The sequence below is a fragment of the Lolium perenne genome, chromosome 3, assembly GCF_019359855.2.
Source record: "Lolium perenne isolate Kyuss_39 chromosome 3, Kyuss_2.0, whole genome shotgun sequence".
NCBI classification, from domain to species: domain Eukaryota; kingdom Viridiplantae; phylum Streptophyta; class Magnoliopsida; order Poales; family Poaceae; genus Lolium; species Lolium perenne.
Window position 1 is genome coordinate 273,509,603 of NC_067246.2, and position 21,605 is coordinate 273,531,207.

General features: G+C 46.9%; 1 protein-coding gene across 1 annotated transcript; it reads right to left on the reverse strand.

Moving 5' to 3' along the window:
• Positions 1-17,204: 17,204 nt before the first annotated feature.
• On the reverse strand, positions 17,205-18,599 carry LOC127344512 (12-oxophytodienoate reductase 2-like). The gene has a single exon (XM_051370812.2). It carries the CDS (start codon positions 18,451-18,453, stop codon positions 17,395-17,397), a length of 1,059 nt encoding a protein of 352 aa, XP_051226772.1. The 5' UTR covers positions 18,454-18,599; the 3' UTR covers positions 17,205-17,394.
• Positions 18,600-21,605: the final 3,006 nt, after the last annotated feature.

Below are 21,605 nucleotides of genomic sequence, written 5' to 3' on the forward strand. Positions count from 1 at the left end.
GTAGATATCATCAATAAAGTAGCATGGAACATAAGAAATTATCGATACGTTGGAGACGTAACAAGTGCATGATACGTCTCCAACGTATCGATAATTTCTTATGTTCCATGCTACTTTATTGATGATATCTACATGTTTTATACACACTTTATATCATTTTTATGCATTTTCCGGCACTAACCTATTAACAAGATGCCGAAGCGCCAGTTCCTGTTTTCTGCTGTTTTTGGTTTCAGAAATCCTACACAGGAAATATTCTCGGAATTGGACGAAACAAAAGCCCACAGTCTTATTTTCCACGGAGTCTTCCAGAACACCGAAGAGGAGACGAAGAGGGGCCACGAGGCGGCCACACCATAGGGGGGCGCGGCCCCACCCCTGGCCGCACCGCCATATGGGGTGGGCCCCTCGGGCGTCCCCCGACTCTGCCCCTTCGCCTATATAATCCTTCCGTCGCGAAAACCCTAGTACGGAGAGCCAAAATACGAGAAAAGTTCCGCAGTGCCACCGCCATCGACGACAAGTTTCGGGGGACAGAAGTATCTGTTTCGGCACCCTGCCGGGACGGGGAATCGCCCCCGGAATCCATCTCCATCAACTCCATCGCCATCTTCATTGCCGTTGTTGTCTCCCATGATGAGGGAGTAGTTCTCCCCCGAGGCTGAGGGCTCTACCGGTAGCTATGTGGTTCATCTCTCTCTCCCATGGTGTGATCTTTATGTGATCATGAGCTTTGTAATCTAGTTGAATATATAGATGTAGCTTTTGTCTATTATGCACTCTAGAGGTTACTTTAATATGAACTCCGGAGTTACTCTCCACGGTGTGATGGTGACAGTGTGCGCAGCGTGTGTGATTCCTTTATGATGTTGTGGAGCTTGTTTACTCCGGCTTGAGGTGTGCTTTTGTAGCCCTACACAATGAATGGTGTTTGTTATCCAACAAGAGAGTGTTTGAGAGTAGCATTTATTTATTCAGTTATGTGATCATTGTTGAGAGTGTCCACTAGTGAAAGTATGATCCCTAGGCCTTGTTTCTAAGCATTGAAACACCGTTTCCAACAAGTTCTGCTACATGTTCGCTTGCTGCCATTTTTATTTCAGATTGCAATTACTACTTATAATCATCCATATTGCTTGTATTTAACTATCTCTTCGCCGAACTAGTGCACCTATACATCTGACAAGTGTATTAGGTGTGTTGGGGACACAAGAGACTTCTTGTATTTTAATTGCAGGGTTGCTTGAGAGGGATATCTTTGACCTCTACCTCCCTGAGTTCGATAAACCTTGGGTGATTCACTTAAGGGAAACTTGCTTCTGTTCTACAAACCTCTGCTCTTGGAGGCCCAACACTGTCTACAGGAATAGAAGCGTGCGTAGACATCAGAGACCAGTTTATATTTTATTTGCCGTACTATCAAGAGGGCTCTCGAGTGAGTAACTCGATTGTGTCGTTCGGAGAGAGGTCAAACCCTTGCATCCTTGCATCATCTTTCTTGGTTGTTATTTGGATCTTATCCATGTGATGTTCTAGAGCTTGTTCTTATTATCATGACAAGCTCTAGTTCATCGAAAATGGTTTTTGCACGGGCAACTTGTTGTATTTTCGAGGTTGGAGGTTTTATCGGTATGTCTTTTTTTAGATAGGTCAAACCTTCCATCATTTATTTCTATCCTACCTTACTGTACTATGATGGTTCCCTGCATGATCTTGTAGAGCTTGTTACTAGATTAGAAACGAGCCCAAGATCATCAAAATTGGAGTTCGGATGCTCAAGTTATGGTCTTTCTCGTTTTGCTGTTTCTGCCAGTTTTTCTCCAGGCCAGAAATTCCGGGCCGGAAATTTGCCCGAAAAACGGCTAAGGACCTATGAAAATGAGCCCCTGGATCCACCCCCCAACCCCCCCCCCCCCCCCGAAATTCCGGCCTAAGTAAGGGCCGGAAATTCCGGCCTGTTTTGCCCCAACGGCTCGATTTTTCTAGGGGGTATAAATACCCCCTTCTTCCTCCTTGGGTTGTAGCTTCTCCCACTCTCTATATCCTCCATTGTTGATCTTGAGAAGCTTGCCCTATCTCTCTATCCCTCCATGATTCTTGCCCCCTTTTGAGGGAAAATAGAGAGGAGATCTAGATCCACACTTTGACCAAACCATATCATTTCTTTTTGAGTGAATCTTTGGGATCTAGATCTTGGAGAATTTTGTGTTCTCCCCTTTGTTGTCCCTCTCTTATTACCCCAATAGCTTTTGTAGCTTTGTTGGAATTTGAGAGAGAAGGACTTGAGCATCTTTGTGGTGTTCTTTCTATTGCATTTGGTGCATAGGTTTGAGTTCTCCACAGTGATTCGTGGAAGTGAAAACAAGAAGGTTGTTACTCTTAGGTTCTTGGAACCCTAGACGGATTCTAGGCCTTTGTGGCGATTTCTTGGGAGCCTCAAATTAAGTTGTGGATGCGTGTCCCAAGCTTTGTGTAAGGCCCGGTTTCCGCCTCGAAGGAAATCCCATAGTGAAACCGTGACCTAGGCCTTTGTGGCGAGGGTCACCGGAGAATAAGGTGAGGAGCCTTCGTGGCGCTCGGTGTGTGGTGTGACTCCTGCATCTTGGGGTGAGGCCTTTGTGGCGTTGGTGTGCATCGAGCAACCATACCTCAAGATGAGGCCATTTGTGGCGTCCGCGAGAGCTAAGCCACCTCACCTTTCCAACGGAGATTAGCACTTGCAAGAGTGTGAACTTCGGGATAAATCATCGTCTCCCGCGTGCCTCGGTTATCTCTATACCCAAGCTCTTTACTTATGCACTTTATTTTGTGATAGCCATCATGCTTGAAGTTATATATCTTGCTATCACATAGTTGATTGTATTGCTTAGCATAAGTTGTTGGTGCACATAGATGAACCATAGTATATAGGCTTTGGGCTTGACAAAGTAAACACTAGTTTTGTTCCACATTTGTTAAGCCCATCTCGTAAAAGTTTAAAACTGCCTATTCAACCCCCCTTTAGGCGACATCCGTGTTCTTTCACCAACAACCAAAGAAAGAAGTGAATCTTGGGGGGAATTTTCAATTTTCAAACACAACGAATATCAACAGTTTTAATCCCTCTAAAATTCACAACAACATACATAGACTTCACACTATAAACACCATTAGCCTCCCACATCCAAATCAAAGCATCACTTTCAGCATTTAGATGAATAGATTGAGCAATTTTTTGGATTTCAAACCATTGTAACATCAGACGATGATCAAAGCACTTTCTGAAAGTTACTTTTAAAGATTCTCCATCCCAAAGCTCAGTTTTGTTTTGCTCATTGACCAGGAAATAAACTTCCCAATATTGAATAGCTAAACTAAGGTCCCAAACCAATGATCTTCCCAAAACTTTATCTTTTTACCATCTCCCACATTTCATTGATACCCCATCTTAACAGCTTTAGCAGCCCATAACACCCCTTTCCAAAAAGGGGAAGCACCAATGGAATTACAGTAGAAAATTTTATGACTATCAATATCTATTATATATTAAAAGTACATTACGGGTTAACCAGAAAAAAGAAGAATTGATAGAAATTACCACAAAAATCAGAAACATCTGGCCGTCGATTTACTACCCTGAGCAAACCAAAACCAACAGATTATAGAAAAAAAAACTGTTGGACGGTAGAGTTAAAGAAATTACCCACCAATGCCATTACTTAATTTTCCATGTACCTCTTCATCTTATATTGGATAACCCTTTTCTCCTTTTCTTCACCGCAAAGTTGGTTGTAGCCCTAGCTGTAGCAGCCTAACCTAGATCTTGCACATCATGATGACTTCTTCATACATGCATACATGTATCCATGCCAATGCGGACGAGATTAGGGAACAAGAAGAAAGGAATCCATCACATCTGGTGCACCGCAGCGACAAAGCTTGAAGGGATCTTGGTTAATAATCTACCGCCGCTGCTATATTCCAATCTCAGAGCAAGTTCTCACATAAGCTGCCGCCGTATTTGCATAGATGCGCAGCAGCATCGTAGGTTCCTCGCCTCACGCGTGAGTCATGCAGAAGATATATGGATGGATCAGTCGAGGCTAGCTTGCCTCATGCATGTACGCCCCATGTACATGTGCAAAAGAGGGTCATCATGTATCCGATCACGGCCGTATTTGCCCCAATGTCGTCGGCCGGCCGGCATCCACGAAGTACATGCAGATCAGCGGCTCATGATCAATCTAGCTCGCATCATGGATCTATAGATCACCAACGGAGAGGCATCCCTTCGTATATATTGGATGCATATTTTCATCGATGACATCGGAAAGCCGGCCGGCCGTCTGATCTTCACTGAGTTCTTTGATAGCACTACCCAGCCTTTGAACTTATTTTCCATCATCAATCCTCCTCACCATTGAACCATCACCGGAAATTCTTCTCGGCCCAAGGTAGGCGATGGCTGCTCTCGCCGGGGCAAGTGACAAGGATTTGAGGTCGAGTGATTCTTGATGTACCATCCTCCCTGCAGTTTCCAAATCATGGTCAATCCTTCATATCCGTATCTTCCCAATCCCTATACTATGGGTTTCGAGGTAATCACGTTTCTCCCTCCTCTAGCTTCAACAAAACTAAATTCTTATAATGGACCTATTTTCTACTATTCAGTGTCTGGCTAGCTGATGGCAATGAAAGTAGAGAAGCATGCAACATATTCATATGTGTAGTCCCCGGACATGATGTTCTGGTGTCTTCAGATTTATCATGTTGTGACGCTCAACGTCTCAAGTTAGCGTGTACTCCAGAGGTACATTGAGATGCAACGTATTTTCATGGTAAACACTAACTAGCAAAAATGCACGCATGTGCACTGCATGTATTCCGATCTCCAAGGCATGCCGTCGCATATACGGACAGCGATGTCGCCGCTGTATTCCGATCTCTGATTATGTTCTAGCGTATCCTCCGTAGTAGCCATATTCCGATCACTAAGCATGTTCTCACTTACGAGCTACCACAGCTGCCATATTTGCTTCTTTCCTGTGCATCTCCTAGATGACCTCCTCCGTTCCTGTCAACACAGGCCAAGATGGCTCTAGCCACTACAGGACATGGGTGCTACGACGATGGCTTTTGCCGTCGGCACAGACCCAGAAACCATTGGTGCAACATTGTGTCGTCTGCCACCATCGGTGTAGCATCGTCGGCTGGCCTGGAGTCGGCACAGCTTCTGTGCCAACGGCGTGGCGCAGCCGTCGGTGTAGAGGGATGTATGTTGACGGTCTCCGTCCACCGTCGGTGTCAGACGGCGGTCGGCACGAGTTTCTAACGGACGGTGAGAAGATGGTGCATTATGTACATCAATGACATTATCATCGGTACTGGCGGACACGTGGCATCGCCTTGGGGAATCAGGCAGCGGAGATACGCCGTCGGCATTGCTGTCGACACAACTAGAGGAGCCACGCCGACGACCAGGCCATCGCTGAGCATCGACGCTGGGAGGCCTGTCGGAAGGAGCTATGCCAACAGCTAGCCCTATTGGTACACCACACGTCGGGCGAGTACCAGCGCTCTACCACGGTTGACCACATGAGAGAGACAGAGAGGGGCACAGACCACCCGATGGGTGGCCCTCGGCCAACACGCTTTGGGTGTGAAGGTAATGCACAAAGTTGCCATTTTGGAACTTAGGCAAACAGGCAAGGATCAGTTGAAGGATGAAGCTGTTGTAGGACGGCATAACTTGTGAGAATAACTCATGCATGTGCAGTTACGGCAACGGAGGTCTGAAATTCTGAATAGGGTCATGGACTCATGGTTAGCCAGGAAAATACTTACATTATCATGGAAAATAGGATAATTTCTCCACTGCTAAAGAAGCTAAAATTTATTGCCAGAAAATGTAAGTTAAAGTTGAAAACACATGATCATGTATTTTTTCGCACCATTGCCTGAAAATGGACGTCAAAAGTAGATAAAAACAGATAGACAAAAAATGCTAATTCGTGCCTACTATATTGTTATGGACTTCCCAGTTCTTAAATTTTGTTGTAGAATTTTTACTCAAATTAAATATGATTGGTTGATTATATATCTGAAATCTGCTCCATTTAATATTGGCAAACTTGCTCTGCCTTACAAGACGAATACTTCATTTGGGAAATATGGCAACACCATGTACAAAAGGAATGCAGACCGAGATAAAAAAAATATCATCACTTCTTTTGCATGGCCCATTGCAGGACGAGATAAAAATATGGTGACTCCTGGTACATTGGTGTGTGATATAAACTACAGACGGAGAGGATGATTTGGGATATAGAGATGAAGCGAGGGACGCAAGACGACCAAAAGTGCATAGACGAACCGTGGAAGAAGCCTGCTGCCACGAGCGAGTCGGCTCAAGGTGATCTTAGTACTTTTCCATTGATATGCAAGGAAAGTTATTTCTTTGCCCGCAAAAAAATAAGTTTGTCCGGTGTTTTTAACAGTGAACAGTTCAATGTTCATTTGATCTTCTCATAAAAATGCATGTCATCCTAAAATGTGTGCAGTTAAAATAGGAAATAAAATTTATACTATTACATTGGTCATTTTTTCCATAGTATTGTAATAATTCTATAAATGTTGACCAATATAATTATGTGAAATAAATGGTCAAAGTTGCATGTTGAAGAAAATGCCTACTGCTAAAATGATTTGGATCTCTCATGGATGGAGTAATAGACAGATCTTTATGTACCCTTTCAGACAAGTAGAGGTTATCTTGCTTTGAATCACAACTGCAAGTATATGGTGATTAGGGTGGTATCACAACTGCAAGTATGTGGTAACATATACTGGAATAATGACTCTCACTTAAAGGGTTCTCGGTTATATTCGTACAATGCTATGTTCTGATACATCGCGAGAAGTCATGTTGTAACATTTATCATGTCGCACACTTGAGTTTGTGTATACACATTCCATAATTAATAATGATATGTCGCCATCTAAGCTTATTGATTGTTGTACTGAGACATGCCATTGTATGTATGACACATTTGGTACGGTAATTGTTTCTCTCTTGCAATGGCTATAAAATATCATCACTTCTTTCCACGGCCCATAGCAGGCTGAGATAAAATTATGGTTCCTCATGGTACATTGGTGTGTGATATTATTGCGTGTGCATAAACAATAAAGACAGAGGGACGATTGGGGATATAGAGATGGTGCAAGGGACGCAAGACGACAAAGAGAGCATAGACGAACCATGGAAGAAGCCAGCTGCCGAGGGAATCAGCTCCAAGTTAGTTTCGCTCCATATATATGTAAGGGAAGTTATTTCTTTGCCCGCAAAAAAAAGGAAGTTTCTCCGTTGTTTTTAGCACTGAACAATTCAATATTCATTTCATCTCTATAAAAAAATCATGTCATCCTAAAATGTGTGCAATTAAAATATGAAATAAAATTGATACAACTACATTGGTCATATTTTTTCATAGTATTGTAATTCTATAAATATTCATCAGTATATTGGTGTGAAATAAATGGTCAAAGTTGCATGTTGAAGAAAATGATTTGTATCTCTCATGGATGAATTAATACATAGATCTTTATGTACACTTTGAGAAGAGCGGAGGTTATCTTGCTTTGAATGACAACTGCAAGTATATGGTGATTAGGGTGGCATTTCAAAAAGAAAATGCCAATTTGTGGTAACATATGCTGGAATAATGACTCACACTTGAAGAGTTCTCGGTTATATTTGTACAATGCTATGCTCCGATATAGCACAACAAGTCGATCATGTTGTAACATTTACTATCTCACACACTTGAGTTTGTGTATACATATTCCATAATTATTAATGATGTGTAGCCATGAATGCTTATTGATTGTTGTACTGAGACATACATTGTATGCTTACGGAAATTTTGCAAATTAACAGTGTATGCGTGTGTATATTTTTATTATTAAGGATACATAGTTTTCGTCTAATCGCAAACCTAAAAAAACCTTCTTAGACCATTGAGATGTTGCCCTCGCATTTGCGAGGACCACTTTGCTAGTTATACTTAATATCAACAATATGTTTACAAACTTTATTCTCATTCAAATTATATCTTTTAATTCATGAAGCTAGAAGACACATATTCATCTCAGATAGGCCAGGGATACCTAAGCCTCCATATTCCTTTTTCTGTAACTAGCCCCCAATTAGTTAGGTGATACTTATGGTGATCCTCATAATTGTCTCAAAGGCAATGAGCCATTTCTGAATTAATCAGAGTAATAGCCCACTTAGAGAATTTAATCACACTAAACAAACAGAGATGAATTCTAGCTAGAACACTTCTCACTAGCTCCAGTTTAGCAGCATGATTAAGAAGTTTACCCCTCCAACCAGCAGCTCTTTTCAAGATCTTATCAACCACAGGTTGAATATCCTCCTTCCTTAACTTACTATGGTGCAAGGGTATCCCTAAATATTGCATGGGGAATTCACCCAATTTACAACTCAGTGCCTGAGAAAAGAGTTGTGCATTATACGCCACCACATTAATTGGAACTATATCACATTTGTGGAAGTTAATTCTCATCCCAGGTATTTGCTCAAAGAAGGATAAAATTCATTTTAAATTTATAGCATAAGAAATATCATTTTCTAGGAAGAGCAGGGTGTCGTCATCATATTGTATGCTTATAACACCCCTACCCCCATCTCTTGCATTAAGCTAGCTAGATGCCTATTGGCAGCAGCTTTAGAAAAAATCTTGGTGAAAATATCAACCATAAAATTAAAAGGATAGGGGAAATAGGATCACCTTGCCTTACCCCTCTACTGGTTAGGAAAAAGTCATTGTTACAATCATTAATTCTAACTAGTAGCCCTTCAAAAATAGACATCCATCTGGGGCTAAAGCCCCTCATTTTCATAATTCTTAAAAGAAAAGCTCTATCTATCCTATCATATGCTTTCTCATAATCCGACTTGATAATAAAGCCAGATTGCCCATTATGAAATGCATTATGAATGATTTCATGGGAAGAGACCACACTCTCTAGGATAAATCTCCCTTTGATGAAAGTTGTCTGGTTTGGTGAAATAAGTTTTTCACTAACCACCCAGCCTATTTGTAGCACAATTAGAAAAGATTTTAAAACTGCAATTAGGCAATGCAATAGGCCTGAACATCTGTATAGAAAATTTTAACCTGAAAAGGTCCAAATTCCCCTCATTCCAATCTTTAACGATAGCCATAAAATCAGCTCTAATGAGCTCCCAAAAGTTTGATAAAACAGGAAAGAGACGCCATCAGGGCCAGGAGCACCCTCAGCATAAGACCCAAAATAGCCTCTTTCACCACTTCCTCAGAAAAATCAGTATTAAACATATTGTTATGATCCTGAGAGACCATGTCCTCAGGATCCTAAAATTCCTCATTAATATCAATGTCTAAACAAGGCTCCTGGCACCACTCCCGGATGTCGATGGAGACACCACTTCCGGAATGTACGACGGCACCGACGTACTCCATGGGCTCGCGTTGTTGGCAGCGATACACCCGGCTAGCGACTGCTGGTGCGCGCGCCGCCAACGACTTCTTCTCCAGCTGCGCCGCCCTCCGTCCTTTCCGCTCCGCCGTCGACATCTTCCGGCGCAGACAGTCTTGATGCCACTGATCATCGGTCCAGCTTTCCGGCTTCTTCTTCGGAGCCGTCACCTTCGCGGCTTCGCGAATGGCGCCTTCGCCCCTTTCGTCTCATTGCCCGACGGCTTCTTGGCCCCTTTCTTGGCCATTTTTTGGGTGCTGTTGGCGGCGCATGGATGGGGAGAGGGTAGCGGCGGTGGGAGGAACAACGTAGCGACGGCGGGAGGGAGAAATGAATCGGCTGGATTGGTCAAATGTGTTGGTATGGTAGAAATGTGCGGCGGGAGAGGCACGATGTGGCGGGAGAGGCGCGATTTGGCGGGAGAGGGAGACAAAATTTTCCTGTACCGCTAACGTGTCGGTCCCGCCACGCCTCGCCTTGCTTTTCGGTGTGTCCGGCGTCCCCGGAGCATCCTCCGTGGGACGGGGATGGGCTCGGGGCGCCGGACACCGTATCGAGCCGCGCCGGACAAAAAACGGGTTTAGGGGACGCGGGTGGGAACATTTTTTGTCCGACGCGCCCCAAATCCCTTTGGGGGACGTGACTGGCGATGCTCTAAGGATCGGCATCCGATTTCTAGAAGACTGTTTGCTTCCTTGCATAAAAGATTTAAACATTACGGTTTCAAGAAAAAGGTTTAAACATTACACCGGGTGACGAGGCGGTTCCTCGCAATGCCCACCATGAGGGGCTTGGGTTTTAGAGAAAGGCGACGACGGAAGTTCCGGGAGCGAGGCGGTACACGATGTACCCAGGTTCACGTCCCCGCGGTGGAGGATCGCTACGTCCTGCTAGCAATCCAGTATATGTAAACATGTGTACAGGGGGCCGCCATAGGCGGAGTAGTTGTAGCTAGTCTAGTTCTAATCCGCGGGTTGTGGTTTCTAGGCGTGTCACCTCTATAATTATGTTTCTGATTGTGCGTGTCCCTAAGGGTGCCCCTGCCTGGCTTTATATATCAGCCAAGTTAGGGTTTACAAGAGCCCTAGTAGGATTCATATTGGAGCCTTCTTTCCTTGTAGTCCAAGTTGTTAACGCTTGCGGGTCCAGCTTGTCGAGTCCTTGTGCTGGTCCATCTTGATAATCTGCACCGGGTATGGCAATGTCGAGTACCCGAAGGGTTATGCCCACGTCAGTAGCCCCCGAGTGTCTGGCCGAAGTGAAGCTTTGGGCAGGGACTAAAGTTGTCTTCGTCGAATGTCTTGATCATCTGTTGAATCTTGTGCTTGATGTAGAGTCGAAGTTGCTTTCTGTCGGGTGCGCGAAGCGCTCCCGATGGGAGTAGCCCCCGAGTCTATGGGCGGGTGCTTGCAGCCACGCATAGACTCAAGTTGTACTACTCGAAGATCTTGATTGTTGATGCCGACGTCTTCAACTTTATTCTTCTTTGTTGGCGAGGTTGCCATATTTTTTTTATCGGGTGCGCGACTAGCGCTCCCGATGGGAGTAGCGCCCGAGCCTGTAGATAAATATGAAATAGTTATGTATAGGGTGTAAAAAATGCTAAGTCAAACACCGTAGACTTTTTCAAGTTCCGAGAACTTGATGCCGATGACTTTGATGATGCCATAGATAGAGGAGTCGATGATTCAGATGATATCCCAGAGGAGCCGATGATTGAGATGATGGCCCTAAGGAGCCGATGATTGAGATGATGGCCCTGAGGAGCCGATGATTGAGATGATGGCCCTGAGGAGCCGATGATTGAGATGATGGCCCTAAGGAGCCGATGATTGAGATGATGGCCCTGAGGAGCCGATGATTGAGATGATGGCCCTGAGGAGCCGATGATTGAGATGATGGCCCTAAGGAGCCGATGATTGAGATGATGGCCCAGAGGAGCCGATGATTTTATCGGGTGCGCGTCCAGCGCTCCCGATGGAAGTAGCCCCCGAGTCTGGGCACTGATGCTTGCAACCGTGAGTAGACTCAAGTCGAGTAACTCGATGTTTATAGTTTTCTTCAGGTGCCGTTGACACATTGTTGTATATTTCAAGGGGCAATCCTTAATGCACCTTTGAGCATCGTTGATGCCATTGTTTCTAAGTTTTTCGGTAGGTACATATATATGCACTTTTACCGTGTCAATATCGTTGGCAAATTTTGAAGGAGCAAATCTTAATTGCCCGTTTAAGCGTATGTGTATTCGTTGGTCAGCAAATTGTTTGAGTGATCAGCTCGTGTTGCAGGTCTTGCTAAACCCGTTATATGTGCAACTTTGCTTTCAACCGATGCATGTCTTGACCGTGGGTCATTTTCGTACGTGTTTCATGATCCTTGCTATCTGCGGCACTCTTTGAGGCATCTATAGCAAAGGAAAATAGAAAGGTCCCCGTTGCTTCATGATCCTTGCTATTTGCGGCACTCTTTGAGGCATCTATAGCAAAGGAAAAGAGCAAGGTCTTTTTTCGTACGTGTTTCATGATCCTTGCTATCTGCGGCTCTCTTTGAGGCATCTATAGCAAAGGAAAATAGAAAGGTCCCCGTTGCTTCATGATCCTTGCTATTTGCGGCACTCTTTGAGGCATCTATAGCAAAGGAAAAGAGCAAGGTTCCCGTTGATTTTGCATCATAGCACTCGTAGTTTCAGAGGCTTTTTTTTAGAGTGCAATCTCTGGGCGTATTTTCCATCGCACCGATGTTCATTGAAATATAGGAACAAGGTTCCTGACGATGTAGTTCGGGTGTCCCGAATTACTGCAATTCTTCAAAACTTGAGTCTTCATATCTTCTTGGGCTCCAGCGAACCGGCGCTCCCAATGGGAGTAATAGTCTTCATATCTTCTTGGGCTCCAGCGAACCGGCGCTCCCGATGGGAGTAATAGTCTTCATATCTTCTTGGGCTCCAGCGAACCGGCGCTCTCGATGGGAGTAATAGTCTTCATATCTTCTTGGGTTCCAGCGAACCGGCGCTCCCGACGGGAGTAATAGTCTTCAAATCTTCTCGGGTTCCAGCGAACCGGCGCTCCCGATGGGAGTAACCGCAATAGCTCGTAGATATTCCAGGAGCCCCCGAGTAATTCCAGCGCTCCCGACAAGAGCACATCGGGTCAATATAATATGATATTCATTGAATACTCCAGATGATGAATCCACCGACCCAAGAGTGCATCAGGAGAAGATATATCCAGAGCTGAAGAAGATAAATCCAGTAGCCCGGCTGCGGCGAGGCTAATACGGAATCAGGTCGCACTGCAGGCGCAGTCGAAGTAATTCCGCAGAGAGAGATAGTCCATGCGGCAGGCGCAGCCGAAATAATTCCGCGGACAGAGATAGTCCATGCGGCAGGCGCAGCCGAAATAATTCCGCGGACAGAGATAGTCCATGTGGCACCTAGCTGATGTGGCCGATGAAGAGGACGCGGTTGACATGGCGGACCCGCGACTAGCGAGCACCCGAATATATCGAGTCCGCGATGTCGGGTCCAAGACAGGCGAGCCCAAGTATGACGAGTGCGCGACAATGGGCGCAGTCAGCCGAGCAGAGCAGTCGACGGAGCGAGCACCCGAATATATTGGGTCCGCGATGTCGGGTCCATGGCCGGTGAACTCCCGAGCGTGGCGACTGTGCGCGGTGAAGCAGTCGAAGCTTATTCCGATCTGCAGTCATATTACAGCGCAAAAAACTGTGCACAAATAATAGTACGAGCCAAAAATATTTGGCTAAAATAAATTTCACGTAATTTATAAGTATAGCACCTGGTCCTTGTTTCGGAAGGCGATAGGGTTGAATTTTTATTCGGCTGAGCTGAGTCTCTGGCGACTCGTCGGTTGAGTATACTGCTGGCTCGGGAAAAGTCCGCCTTGTCATTGTCTTCACCATGTAGCGCTCGTATGTATACTTTCTCTTTAGCTAGCTGATCGATGCATCTTCTTCTTCTTTTTTTTCCTTTGCTAATCCTTGACTTCACGTGGATATCACTTCATTAATTAATCCATTTATAGCCATCCGCTAGCTAGTTCGCTTTCCTTAGTCTTGGTGATCGATATTCAGTATACAGAGACATGTTGATTCTCTCCGCTTGATTTCCCTTGGTAAGATCACTTTAATCTTTTAACTAGTAAAAAGCCCGTGCATTGCTACGGAACCTTCTAGTTGACACTTGCGATTAAAAGTGATCATTGTTTGCCCTTTTACAAATGCCTTGAATCGAGTGATCTTTGTGCAAAGGATCCAAGTGATAAGGTCTATTCTTGTCTCCTTAGATTGGAGGGAATTCCCCATATCAAGCGTTGTTGTGAGTGTTCCACCACTATCTTCCTTTGCGCGTAGCCTGATTTTTTAAAAAATACATAATTATATTTTTTTAAATTTATAAATATTGCATGTTTTGTTTTTTTTTCTAAAAAATTGTGGCGTCGTGCTAGAGAATCCTGAAAGGGACTCTTCGAACTGGACTAACTCGACACCCATGTCAGGCGATAGGTCTATCGGGCTGGAAAAACCCGAGAAGACCAGTCGGGTGAGGCTATCACGGTATGTCGTCGAGATCGGAGCGCGGCAAACACGCCTGACTCATTCGACGGATCATGTCAAAGATTGTTGCAGCCATATGTGAATCTTTTTCGCGGTCGTGGATGTGGTCCTAGACGTACACTCGCCAATACAGTGTTGTCTCTCGCATATCAATTCACGATGCCCTATTGTTTGCATGTGAAAAAAAACAGACATTCCGCTACTTGTTATTTTAGAGAGTGACGGAAGTCAGTATAAAAAAACGAGATGGAACCTATTCAACAAAGTTATCAATGCTCCTCTCGTATAGTCATATCATGAACTGATCTGGAGCGGATGAAGAGTAGATGGTAATGTGCCGCGCGCTGTTGCAACTTGTAAGAGCATGTCTAACAGGCCCTTTATTTTTTCTGCTCCGTATAACGCTCGAAATTCGCCCCTTATAAAAAAAATGGTCGATCAGACACCGCTCCGTCTAGCAGAACCCGTATTTGACCCCGTATATTTGTAAATTTAAAACCCCGGGAAACTTTCATTCATAGTTCGTCGATCATACATAGAAATCGACGTACCTACATACATACAAAATGCGCGATCGGATCGCGACTTCTAGTCGGAGAGGTCGACGATGAACCTATCGGCCTCCGCCTCCGCCTGCGCCCGCGCCTCCGCCTCCTGCACGGCGGCGATGGCCGCCGCCCTTTCTTCCTCCTCCGCCTTGTCCTTCTCGGCGGCGTCCTTGAGGGAGTCTTGAATCGCCTTCAAGAAGGCGGGGTCTTCCTCCTCCTCCTCCCCGGCGAGCGGGGCACCTCCGCCGCTAGTGCTCCCGATGGTCGCCCTCCACGCCTCGCTCACCCGGCGTTGGCGCTCCCACTCGGCGAGCCACGCCGAGAACTTCGGGCCGCTCATCGGCTTGAGCGGCGGGTCCTCGTGGTACCAGCGGCCGCCCCGCGTGAAGTCGACGAGCTTTTCCGGGACGAACTGCCCGCCGTCGTACTTGCAGGCCGCGCGACGGCTGCCGGCGGCGGATCTTTTGCAAAAAAGCGGTGTCCGGCGAGCGGGATCGAGGCGCTACTACGGCGGCGGGTGGAATGCAGCGCGGGGGAGCGACTAATTGCTCGCCGGAGCAGGAGGAGGAGGCGGCGGCGCACGGCGGAGCTAGGGTTGCGAGTGCGCCCGGTATAAGTAGGGGGCGGAGGGGCCGATTTCCTAGGCCCCGTATTCCGCCGAAACGGGGCGGCCCGAATACGGGGCCTGCTAGACGGCCCAAACCGCGCCTGCCCCGTATCTCGCCGGAATTTTACGGGGTGGACGGGTTATAAGGGGCCTGTTAGACATGCTCTAAGCATGGGGCTTGCCGTCTCCTCCTCTCCCATCGAGGCAGCAGTTTCCCCGGATCGAGGCTCCGCCGTCTAAGCTCTATCTTTCACCATCCACCTCAAATTCATCTGTGATCCAAGATCGTGTGCAATTTATCAATTTCGTCGTGCTCCAACTTGTCCTCTTTCCATCCGCCTTTCTGAGTTCTGATCATTTGATCTTTATGCCAAACAACCGCTCTCAAGGTTGTTATTTTGGTACAGCTGGCTGATAAGCCAGATTTTTTTTGAGCATATAAACAGGTAAAGGTGGGTATTCGTGAGCGAGGTGGGACTAAATAATTCATACTCCTACTGCCCTGCCAAGCAGTGAATGAATTTACGTGGCTTTTTTTTTTTTTGAGGGAAATGAATTTACGTGGCTGGTCGCATGCAACACAGCAGCCGAGCCGTCCAAGCCCATGGGCCAGTTTCCAGCGACCGTATTCTCGCGCGACCATCGATCGATCCTGTGAACAATTACGTGAACACAGCAGCTACGCGGTGGCATCAGCCTGTAAATTACTGTCAACTGCGAGAGCAATTTCAAAACGGACGAAAAATTAGGGGAGAAACCTTACTTCCTTTATATTAGTAAAAGTAAAGATAAGCTGCCACCGATCCGGAAACAATCATAGCTGTCCAGAAGTTGTCCTGGCCGGATCTTGTCGTCGTCTCTTCATGAAGCGTGGCTTATCTCTCGCGGTTTGATCTTCTTATGTGTTGATATACCGTGCACAATAATTCCGATCTGCCGACGCGCCTGCTCGTATATCTCCGGCGTAAGGCTGCCGCAGATGTGATCTGAACAAATTTGTCGCCTGCCGATAGTTAAGTATCAAATGCAATCCGAAATTCCGATCTCCCGATCTTGTTGAAGATGTTGCTGATGAACTTGAAATTCTTAGCATCGTTGATGATGAACCCGGCGGATCCCGCCCGGATGACAAAATCCATACGCCGCGCTTCCCACAGACGGCGCCAATTGACGAGGCGGTTCCTCGGCAATGCCCACCATGAGGGGCTTGGGTTTTAGAGAAAGACGACGACGGAAGTTCCGGGAGCGAGGCGGTACACGACGTACCCAGGTTCACGTCCCCGCGGTGGAGGATCGCTACGTCCTGCTAGCAATCCAGTATATGTAAACATGTGTACAGGGGGCCGCCATAGGCGGAGTAGTTGTATCTAGTCTAGTTCTAATCCGCGGGTTGTGGTTTCTAGGCGTGTCGCCTCTATAATTATGTTTCTGATTGTGCGTGTCCCTAAGGGGTGCCCCTGCCTGGCTTTATATATCAGCCAAGTTAGGGTTTACAAGAGTCCTAGTAGGATTCATATTGGAGCCTTCTTTCCTTGTAGTCCAAGTTGTTAACGCTTGCGGGTCCAGCTTGTCGAGTCCTTGTGCTGGTCCATCTTGATAATCTGCACCGGGTATGGCAATGTCGAGTACCCGAAGGGTTATGCCCACGTCACCGGGTGTAGACAGCCGGAGACCAAACATCCATGAAAAGTCTAAAAAGAAGAACAATCAACACGATAAACATGGTGTATATGCTCTCATAAGTAGGTAGATGTGGTTCTTGCAAAGCTTTTGTGTAGTTAAAAAAAAAGATAACTTAATAATTACTAACCTTGCAAGATTGACATCGGCTTTTAACTAAAAATCGGATTATCCGGTTTGAAACCTTCAAATTACCTAATTAAATTCGAATAATTCATACCTGCATGCTATTTAATATACCTATCATATACCGTATTTGGAGCAACACGTTAAAATCGGATATCCTTATTCGTTAGACTTTTAAAAATCGGATGTAGATACCTTAAAATGGATTCGACATGGATTCGACGCTGATTTCGGCGGGGAAATTAAGGAACTTTCGTCGAATCATGTGCATATATATATATATATACAACATTCAAGCTCGATCGTCAATGGTGACCGCAAGAATGAGGTCGATCAGTCCAAGAACGGGTAATCAGTGTACCCGACGGTATGATCGGCGGCACCGGCGCCGGCGCCATAGAAGGTGGCCGCGTCGCACTCGTTGAGCGGCGCGCCCAGCTCGAACCGCCTCGGCAGGTCCGGGTTCGCCAGGAACAGCCGCCCGTAGGCCACCAGGTCGGCGTACCCCTCGCCGACCGCCGCGTCGCCCTCGTCCCGCCCGTACCCGCCGCTGGCGATGAACGTGCCTCCGAACGCCTCCCTGAAGGGCAGCAGCCGCCGGGACACGCGCCGGCGCCCGTCCACCCTCGGCTCGATCATGTGGCAGTAGAGCACGCCGCGGTCGCTGAGCAGGCTCACCACGTGGAGCGCCAGCGCGTGCTCGTCGGCGGTGGCGTCAAACTGGTCCAGCCGCACGCCCACGTGGTGGCCGCCCACCTCCCGCGCCACGGCATCCACCACCTCCAGCGCGAACCGGCACCGGCTCTCCAGGCTGTTGACTCCTTGGCCTTCCTTGTCTACGAAGTAGCCGTTGGCGCCGAGGATCTCGACACCGTCGAAGCCAGCGTCGATGGCGTTGCGGGCGGCTCGTCGGAACCCATCCACGACGCCTGGCGCGTCCTCCGCGGCAACCCTTCTCGGCGACGAAAGCTCCTCGCGGCGGCCGTCGAAGCTCATCTGCGGGCTCACCTGCTGCGGCCTTTGCCGGACGACGTCGCCCGCTACGTGCCAGAGCTGGCAGAAGAAGACGGCGCCCTTGGCATGCACGGCGTCCACCACGGGCCTCCACGCCTCCACGTGCTCCTGCGCCCAGATGCCGGGCACGTCGTTGAAGGAAGAAGACGGTTCCTGCTCCTCCCACGCCGCCGCAGCAGGCGAGCCAGCGGCGATCCGGGTTCCCTCCGAGATGAGGAACCCGCCGGGACTTGCGCGCTGGGCGTAGTAGACGGCGGCGTGCGGCTGCGGGACACCGCCGTAGGCGCGCTGCCGCGTGAGCGGCGCCAGCACGACCCTGTGCGACAGGTCAAACAGGCCCATCTTGTACGGCGTCAGAAGAGGGATTGTGGTCTTCATGTCACCGTAGCAGACTGAGAGACAAGTGCTCCTGCTGTAAGCTATGGCCAATCTTCGGAAGCTCGGCAAATGGCGCCGCAGCACGCTACGCTACGCAACTTGTTCAGAAGATATTCTACTTCTGACAATCTCATCTTTCTTTTCTCAGGCCGTGACGTTGTACTTGATCCACAAAAGATATCGATGTGACTCCTGCGTTTGTTTGTTTGGCTTGAACAGGACACGCGCCACACCCACACGCACGGCCCTTCTTGTTATTCTTTTGAGTATCTGATGAAAACAAGATCATCCAACTACGCACTGTATGGCACTTGTGCGATAGCGAAAAAAAGGCTAGCTCCACACGGCAAGCAACTGCAGACTAGCGTGTGGCATTTGTACATTTGCCAGGTGTGTATTACGAGTTCCTCATCAACCACGGGTGGCAGCGCGTGCCGTGACTTATGACTGTCGGATGGCCGGGATGGAGAGGAGGGGAGGCCACTATGCTCCTGATCGCTGGCAAGCTCCTTCCCAAATACAGCCATGGTGCCGATTCCCTTTGGGAAAATTTGCTACGGGACACCGTTATTTTTTGGTCTTTGCAATAACACACCATCAAAACATGTCTTTGCCGAGTATCATTATAATTTTGCTGTACGTTTGTCAAAACACACCGCATGCCAAAAAAAAGAAAGATTTATTTATTTTATCATGAAATCAAAAGATTACCCAAAATCAGACCGGTTTTCCTCTAATTAAAAAACAGAAAACCAAACCTGGAAGGAACCGTTGTCCTCTATCTCACCGATCAAGGATGGCCTCACTCGCCGGCGCCCTTAGCTGCACTCATGGGCGGCCTCGCACTTGAACGCGATCTGCCGGACGGCGACAGGGCCTAGGTGTCCAAAGTGTAAATTTCTGCCCAGATTCTTTTTCAATTCCATGTAAACTAACTGTATCAACGTCTGGTACGTATATTGATCCTAGTTAAGCACTAATCATTGGCGCACAAATGATTTACTATTATCTCACGTCTCATACGTACAGAACACTAGGGAACAGAAAAAAAACAGTTTCTTTTGCATCACAGATTAATACGTACAGGCTAAGGGCTCAGGAAAAACCGTTCAAGCAACTGATTTGTACATAGGATAGGACCAAAATTTTAACTTCACAAAAAAAAAACCGTTCTACATTCCGTTTTGAGCCGTACAATGTGTTCTAGCAAATGTGTCACGAAATTGTAATGGTATTGGGCAAAGACACGTTTTGGTGGTGTGTTTCGGCAAAGACACAAAAATAACGGTGTCCCGTAGCAAATTTTCCCATTCCCTTTCTATTTCTCTCCCGATGTGTCTCACCAAAGCAAGGAGAACAATCCTTCTTTGTCCTGCTCGCACTGCCTGCGCCTAGATGCAGGAGAAAGCCGCCGGTGCTGACGGACGGCAAGCTAGTAAGACCCGCAGATTGTGCTTATAAAATGGGGCGCAGTTGATATCACAGCCGTTGTTTATAGTTGTGTTCCTCGAGATTCGGTCCAGCATGACCCCACGTGAAAAAGAAATCTACAGCTGTCATGTGTGTAAAATCAACAGTATTTTTGACATTACTACATGTACCGTATGAAAAATTGACAAGGAATTTATAAATCCAGCAGTACTTTTTGCATGACTACATGAACATGGCATATGGACTACATGCGCAAACAATAGAGGACTTTATAGATACAGTTCACGAAATCAATTTTATAAAATTAATATTAGACTCATTTTGAAGAGTTCGTCGGGAGGAAGTCAAATATGCAAACAAAATCTCATTTACATTTATTATGCGAAAGTTATACTCATTTTAGAATTAGTAGTGTATTTCAAGAAGAGAATCTTTTGCAATGAGTGGATACGCTGGCGGACCCCACAGATGAGCATCCATATGCATGTGAATGGCTGTGATTTCACTTGCGCCCCAATTTGTAAGTGCCAGCGCATTTTCGAAGCTAGTAGAGTCTTCCATCGAATCTACCGACCTTCGGCGACACTAGCTTTCTGTTCATCAACGGCCTTTAATACAGGCGGCAACCAGAAAATCTTGCTCGTATCTAGCATGCACTAACAAAAGTAGACAAACTATGTTGCTTCAACGTGCATCTGCATGTGAACCTGACCCATCTAATTGATTCTGTTTGAATTTCAATGGAGGTGGGGAAAATTGGACGGGAAGGAGGCAAATCTGGGTTAACACCGACGACTAAGATGCATGCAATGTGCCATAGATTGTTGATATGGCACTCCCTTAATTGAGCGGGATTGAATTGTTGACAACGGGGTGTTCCACTACGGGTCGGGGGGGGGGGGGGACACGACGCTACGGATCGCTTAATTAGGTGTGGCCAGCCGCCGGCGAGATCCTTACATTATACATTCATCCCATAGACGACTCAACGGTGTGCCATGCATCTTCCATTCACAAGTCTATGCCGTTTCTCTTTCTCTCCCGATCTGTGTCGCCAAAGCACTCCACAGTGTGACATTTTCCACGTGAGGGGAGACCAGGATGCTATGGAGATTACTTAGGTGGTCGACCGCCCAACGAGCTCCTTCCGCGATCCATCCATCATGTAGACTCCATGACGTGCCATCTTTCATTCACCCCCTCGGCCGGCCAGCTCTCGTCCCACATGGCGAGCACCAAATCCAGCACGAAACTCTCGCGTGTTGCATCATCGCCGACGGAGGTGCATAGCTCAAGCACGCACGCCTCAATGTCTAAAAACGAGTCTGGTTCCTGCCTCTCCCCTGCTGCCCCCCTGCTGATACGTCTCAAACGTATCTATAATTTCTTATGTTCTATGCTACTTTTATGATGATACTCACATGTTTTATATACACTTTATGTCATATTTATGCATTTTCCGGCACTAACCTATTGACAAGATGACGAAGAGCCAGTTGTTGTTTTATGCTGTTTTTGGTTTCAGAAATCCTACAAAGGAAATATTCTCGGAATTGGACGAAATCAACGCCCAGGGTCTTATTTTTCCACGAAGCTTCCAGAAGACCGAAGAGGATACAAAGTGGGGCCACGAGGCGCCGCCACGCTAGGGCCGCGTGGCCAGGGAGGGGCCCGCGCCGCCCTAGTGTGTGGGCCCCTCGTGACGCCTCCAACCCTACCCT

Excerpts from the sequence above, each read along its gene's own strand:
- LOC127344512 (XM_051370812.2), bottom strand. The coding sequence starts at position 18,453 with ATGAAGACCACAATCCCTCTTCTGACGCCGTACAAGATGGGCCTGTTT.